The sequence below is a fragment of the Schistocerca cancellata genome, chromosome 1 (assembly GCF_023864275.1).
Source record: "Schistocerca cancellata isolate TAMUIC-IGC-003103 chromosome 1, iqSchCanc2.1, whole genome shotgun sequence".
In the NCBI taxonomy this organism is placed as follows: Eukaryota; Metazoa; Arthropoda; class Insecta; order Orthoptera; family Acrididae; genus Schistocerca; species Schistocerca cancellata.
In genome coordinates this window covers 661,596,882-661,603,172 of record NC_064626.1, presented here as the reverse complement: position 1 = coordinate 661,603,172, position 6,291 = coordinate 661,596,882, and the positions used below count along the sequence as shown (strand labels likewise).

Below are 6,291 nucleotides of genomic sequence, written 5' to 3'. Positions count from 1 at the left end.
GTAGTGCCTCACACTGAGAGCATCCCAGAGTGCCCGTGAGAGCTACAACACCAAGAAGAATCGCTTCTCGGCTTTTGACAAGATCAATGTGTAGGGTCTTTAATTAATACAAGAAATACAATTAAAGCAAAACCAATTTATTTAACTCACACATTACAATAATGAAACATTACATCTCCTTGGACTACACAATCATTACCCAAAGAACCACCACTCTTACACCATACAAATACATGTTCTGAACTTTCAATTTTACGACATACACGGCTTCTTAAAACTAAAGGTTCATCACTGGTGAGATAGCTTCTTCCATACGACATATTAGACTGATGAACAATATTAAATGTCTTCCACGCAATCACATCCCGCGTAGGAAAAGAATCCAACGAACTCTTCTTGGCATCACTACTACGAACAAACGCAATTGTAATCCAACCATTACCAGTTCCTTGAACCGACATTGCCAAACTAAATCTCGCAACAAAACCCATCCATCTGTGTGCACCTGAAAAAATGGCAGACTCGTCCGTTGCCTTCGGTGAAAGATTAATACTCTTACGCACTTTAAAAACAGATGGCCTAAAACGCCTCCTAACATAACGTCGACGCGGCATCGTGCGGCTGCTCGTGCGGCTGCTCGTGCGGCTGCGACTGACGTCATCTGGCCATAGACAATGTATTTATAGCCACGCTCCCTTTTTTTGCGCTCCTACAACTTGATTCTCAGCGGCTGGCAATTCGCCGTCGGAATCGTAATAGACGTGTTTTGTCTATAGTTCGTGAACCGAAGTTGGCATTGGGATTATTTAAACATACATTTAAGCATGCTTTGATTGCTATTATTCCATCTGAGTGGGTGTTTACTGAAAAAAGTGATATTAGATGGAGAAGAAAATCGCCTACACTCCAAAGCACACCTATAGGTGAAGACTAGTATTCAGTGCAGCCATCAGAGTGTGATATAACACCCATTGAATATTTTTCAGAGTACATTTCTCATGCTTGCTTAGAAAATATGGTTGAAAAAACCAACATGTATGCATTGCAACATGGGAAAACATTTACACCGACAAATGTAACGGAAATAAAGGCTTTCCTAGGACTTCATATAATTATGGGATGCTTGAAATACCCCAGAGTTAGAATGTATTGGGATTCACCATTGCATTTAGATCTCTTTGTGGAAAGTATGTCAAGAGAGAGATTTTTCCAACTGAGATCAAATTTCCATGTAGTTGACAATTTGGCAAGGCCAGAAAATTGCAAAGACAAATTTTACAAAGTGAGACCCATTTATGATTGTATTAGACGTAGATATTTGGAACTACAGATTGAGAAAGAATTATGTGTTGACGAGCAAATGATTCCTTTCAAAGGTCATTTAGGAGTAAAGCAGTATTGTAAGGGAAAGCCTAAACCTTGGGGTATAAAACTGTTTTTATTATGTGGAAGAAGTAGTCTGTGCTATGACTTTCTGTTTTACCAAGCAGATACTCCAGAAATCTCAAAGACTTTTGTACAAAAGTTTGGTTTAGGGGCATCTATTGTTCTAAAACTTGTTGAGAGAATTAACAGGGAACATGCTTATTTATATTTTGATAATTCCTTCACAACATTCAACTTACTAGAAATATTAAAAATAAAAAATATATATGCAGCAGGAACAGTAAGACTACGTCACATGCCAAATGTACCTTTCACCAGTGATAAGGATTTGAAAAAGAAAGGGCGTGTTTTTTCTGAAGAAGTGGTGAGCATGAATGAAGCAGTGATAATGTGTAAATGGTTTGACAACAGGCCAGTAGTTCTGGCATCAAATTTTGTAGGATGTGGTAGTCAAGATGAAGTACAGCGCTGGGAAAAATCAAGAAAGACATATGTTTCTGTCTCACGGCCTGAAGTTGTACATCGTTACAACCATGCTATGGGTGGTGTTCACAAAATAGATATGTTAATTAGCATGTATAGGATTTTTATTAAATCTAGAAAATGGACATTGGGAATGTTGTTCCACGCTGTAGATTTAGCGTGTGTGAACAGTTGGTTGGAATACAAAAGAAATACTGAATCACTGGGAGAGAAAGAGACAATGGATTTGCTTCATAGGAGAGGCTCTTGTAAAAATGGGCACTAGTACCAAAGTGAAACGTGACAGACCCAGTAGTGATGTACAGGACATACACTCCTGGAAATTGAAATAAGAACACCGTGAATTCATTGTCCCAGGAAGGGGAAACTTTATTGACACATTCCTGGGGTCAGATACATCACATGATCACACTGACAGAACCACAGGCACATAGACACAGGCAACAGAGCATGCACAATGTCGGCACTAGTACAGTGTATATCCACCTTTCGCAGCAATGCAGGCTGCTATTCTCCCATGGAGACGATTGTAGAGATGCTGGATGTAGTCCTGTGGAACGGCTTGCCATGCCATTTACACCTGGCGCCTCAGTTGGACCAGCGTTCGTGCTGGACGTGCAGACCGCGTGAGACGACGCTTCATCCAGTCCCAAACATGCTCAATGGGGCACAGATCCGGAGATCTTGCTGGCCAGGGTAGTTGACTTACACCTTCTAGAGCACGTTGGGTGGCACGGGATACATGCGGACGTGCATTGTCCTGTTGGAACAGCAAGTTCCCTTGCCGGTCTAGGAATGGTAGAACGATGGATTCGATGACGGTTTGGATGTACCGTGCACTATTCAGTGTCCCCTCGACGATCACCAGTGGTGTACGGCCAGTGTAGGAGATCGCTCCCCACACCATGATGCCGGGTGTTGGCCCTGTGTGCCTCGGTCGTATGCAGTCCTGATTGTGGCGCTCAACTGCACTGCGCCAAACACGCATACGACCATCATTGGCACCAAGGCAGAAGCGACTCTCATCGCTGTAGACGACATGTCTCCATTCGTCCCTCCATTCACGCCTGTCGCGACACCACTGGAGGCGGGCTGCACGATGTTGGGGCGTGAGCGGAAGACGGCCTAACGGTGTGCGGGACCGTAGCCCAGCTTCATGGAGACGGTTGCGAATGGTCCTCGCCGATACCCCAGGAGCAACAGTGTCCCTAATTTGCTGGGAAGTGGCCGTGCGGTCCCCTACGGCACTGCGTAGGATCCTACGGTCTTGGCGTGCATCCGTGCGTTGCTGCGGTCCGGTCCCAGGTCGACGGGCACGTGCACCTTCCGCCGACCACTGGCGACAACATCGATGGACTGTGGAGACCCCACGCCCCATGTGTTGAGCAATTCGGCGGTACGTCCACCCGGCCTCCCGCATGCCCACTATACGCCCTCGCTCAAAGTCCATCAACTGCACATACGGTTCACGTCCACGTTGTTGCGGCATGCTACCAGTGTTAAAGACTGCGATGGAGCTCCGTATGCCACGGCAAACTGGCTGACACTGACGGCGGCGGTGCACAAATGCTGCGCAGCTAGCGCCATTCGACGGCCAACACCGCGGTTCCTGGTGTGTCCGCTGTGCCGTGCGTGTGATCATTGCTTGTACAGCCCTCTCGCAGTGTCCGGAGCAAGTATGGTGGGTCTGACACACCGGTGTCAATGTGTTCTCTTTTCCATTTCCAGGAGTGTATTTTTTTCATGACTGAGAATAATTTGGGTCTGAAAGGGCTAAGAAACTTCAACATACTCGAAATCTTAGCTTGATTGGATATAATCGTCTCAGCATTTTTTGTTTTGTTTTTGTTTTTGATGCACTGCATTCCCATTTCCTCCCTATGTCTTTGTCTCTTAAGGGTCCTCCAGACATGATGATCTAAAACACATTTTGTGCTAAGTATGTTGATCAGTACAGTAGGGTGCTTAAAGTACCCAATGTCATAGTATAGACCGATTAGGCTGTGCAATTATCGTACATGGCAGAATATTTTTTTTTATTCTGTCATGTATGATAGGTTTGACAACAGACCAGTAGTTCTGGCATCAAATTTTGTAGGATGTGGTAGTCAAGATGAAGTACAGCGCTGGGAAAAATCAAGAAAGACATACGTTTCTGTCTCACAGCCTGAAGTTGTACGTCGTTACAACCATGCTATGGGTGGTGTTGACAAAATAGATATGTTAATTAGCATGTATAGGATTTTTATTAAATCCAGAAAATGGACATTGAGAATGTTGTTCCACGCTGTAGATTTAGCGTGTGAACAGTTGGTTGGAATACAAAAGAAATACTGAATCACTGGGAGAGAAAGAGACAATGGATTTGCTTCATTTTAAGACGAGAATAGGAGAGGCTCTTGTAAAAATGGGCACTAGTACTAAAGTGTAACGTGGCAGACCCAGTAGTGATTTACAGGACATAAAAGCAAAAAGAGCAAGAACTGAGATTCGTCCGGCACCAGAGTTCGGAAAGATCTTACTGGACATTTTCCTGAGTACCATGATAATACAGAAGCTTCAAGGTGTAAAATGCCTAGTTGTAAGAATAAAACTAATGTATTTTGTGAGAAATGTAATGTTCATCTATGTTTTGTCAAAGGAAGGAATTGTTTCAAAATGTTCCACAATGCAGGATGTAACAACCGTTGATACTCTTTGTCCATTACAATGGACATTCTGTAAAATGTAAATAAAAATGTTTTCAGTGATTTTGTTGGATTTATTATGTTTCTAATACCCATTTTTACCTATTACAATGAATAGATATTTTTTTCATGGCTGAGAATAATTTGGGTCTGAAAGGGTTAAGAAACTTCAACATACTCGAAATCATAGCTTGATTGGATATAATCGTCTCAGCATTTTTGTTTTGTTTTTGATGCACTGGATTCCCATTTCCTCCCTATGTCTTTGTCTCTTAAGAGTCCTCCAGACATGATGATCTAAAACACATTTTGTGCTAAGTACGTTGATCAGTACAGTAGGGTGCTTAAAGTACCTAATGTCATAGTATAGACCGAATAGGCTGTGCAATTATCATACATGGCAGAATATTTTTTTTTATTCTGTCATGTATGCTAGCAGTCAGATAAATACACCAAGAAATGTATTTCTATACTAACTTACCATAGGATGAGAGTCCTTTAGTATGTATGACTTGAGTCAATTCTAGTGTCCGATACCACCCATCGGCTTTGACCAATGATGTAATGTGTGATGTTATTTTGTTTGTGCCGCAGATTGCTGTCGATGAACATTAAATTATTTCTCTGATTTCCTAGTTACGTGTGTATATTAAAAATTCGATGTAGATTGTTTTGTTTTCATGTTGTAATTTGTTTTCAGTATCTTTTGTTATTGACAGTACTCGTGATTTCTAAGTAGTCTTGATTTATAAGGTCTGTTAGTTGGGTTTACTACCAAAATTCTGCTTCAGAACATGAGTGACCATAAATCAACTATAAAATTTTTGCAATCATTGGACGTCATTGCTGAATTTTGCAAGTGCAGTGTCTGTGGAAATTATATGGTTTTGACAAAGGTTGCGTCATCACGAACTTCCAACGAATTCATGTGGAGGTGCAGAAAAAATAACATATGGAGATCCATACGCAAGGGGACGTGGTTCGAAAGATTGAGGCGTAATTTGGAAGTAATTATCATGCTAACCTACTATTTTTGCTATGAATGTTCTTGCAAATCTGTCATGCACGGAGCAGGGGTTTCATGTGGCACTGTAGTCGACTGGTTCTCGTTTTGTAGAGAAGTCTACAGGGAATTTATAAAGAATAAGGGGTCATTGGGGGGGGGGGGGGCGGGGTTATATTTGAAGTAGATGAGCCACATTTTGGAAAGAGAAAGTATGCAAGAGGGCACGAGGTTGTTGGGCTTTGGGTTTTTGGAGTAGTAGTTTCTGGAGGAGATTGTGCTGATGTATTTAGGGTTGTACCAAATCAGACAAAGGAAGTCTTGACATCTTTAACAGAAGAATATGTGGAAGAAGGTTCTGTAGTTATGTCAAACGGGTTTGCTTCGTAAAAAAGGTTTGGTGAAATGGGTTATCATCATTTGGTCGTGAATCACAATATTCAGTTTAAATATTATAAGACGGGGCATGTACTAATACTATCGACAGGTATTGGGGGGCTGTAAAATCTGTTGTCAGGTGGAGAAAGAGAAGAATTTCTGTGTTGCAAGGCCATTTAGAATTAGATGAATACTGTTGGAGGAAGAGTATTCCTAAAGGTTATTGTTTATTTCTTGCATTTATAGAGTAGTCAGCAAAATGTACAAGCCTCGTTTTGTTAGTTAAGTGTTGGTGGGTTTGATACTTTTTTCTTGTTTTACGTTGCGTCCTTTTATGTTACTGTATTGTGCCAG

At 41.9% G+C, this 6,291-nt stretch overlaps 1 protein-coding gene across 1 annotated transcript; it reads left to right on the top strand.

The window, feature by feature from the left end:
* The first annotated feature begins 1,015 nt into the window (after positions 1 to 1,015).
* LOC126092289 (piggyBac transposable element-derived protein 3-like) lies at positions 1,016 to 2,134 on the top strand. The gene has a single exon (XM_049907847.1). The coding sequence runs from the start codon at positions 1,016 to 1,018 to the stop codon at positions 2,132 to 2,134; it is 1,119 nt and encodes a 372-aa protein (XP_049763804.1).
* The last annotated feature ends 4,157 nt before the right edge of the window (positions 2,135 to 6,291 follow it).

Excerpts from the sequence above, each read along its gene's own strand:
- LOC126092289 (XM_049907847.1), top strand. The coding sequence starts at position 1,016 with ATGGTTGAAAAAACCAACATGTATGCATTGCAACATGGGAAAACATTT.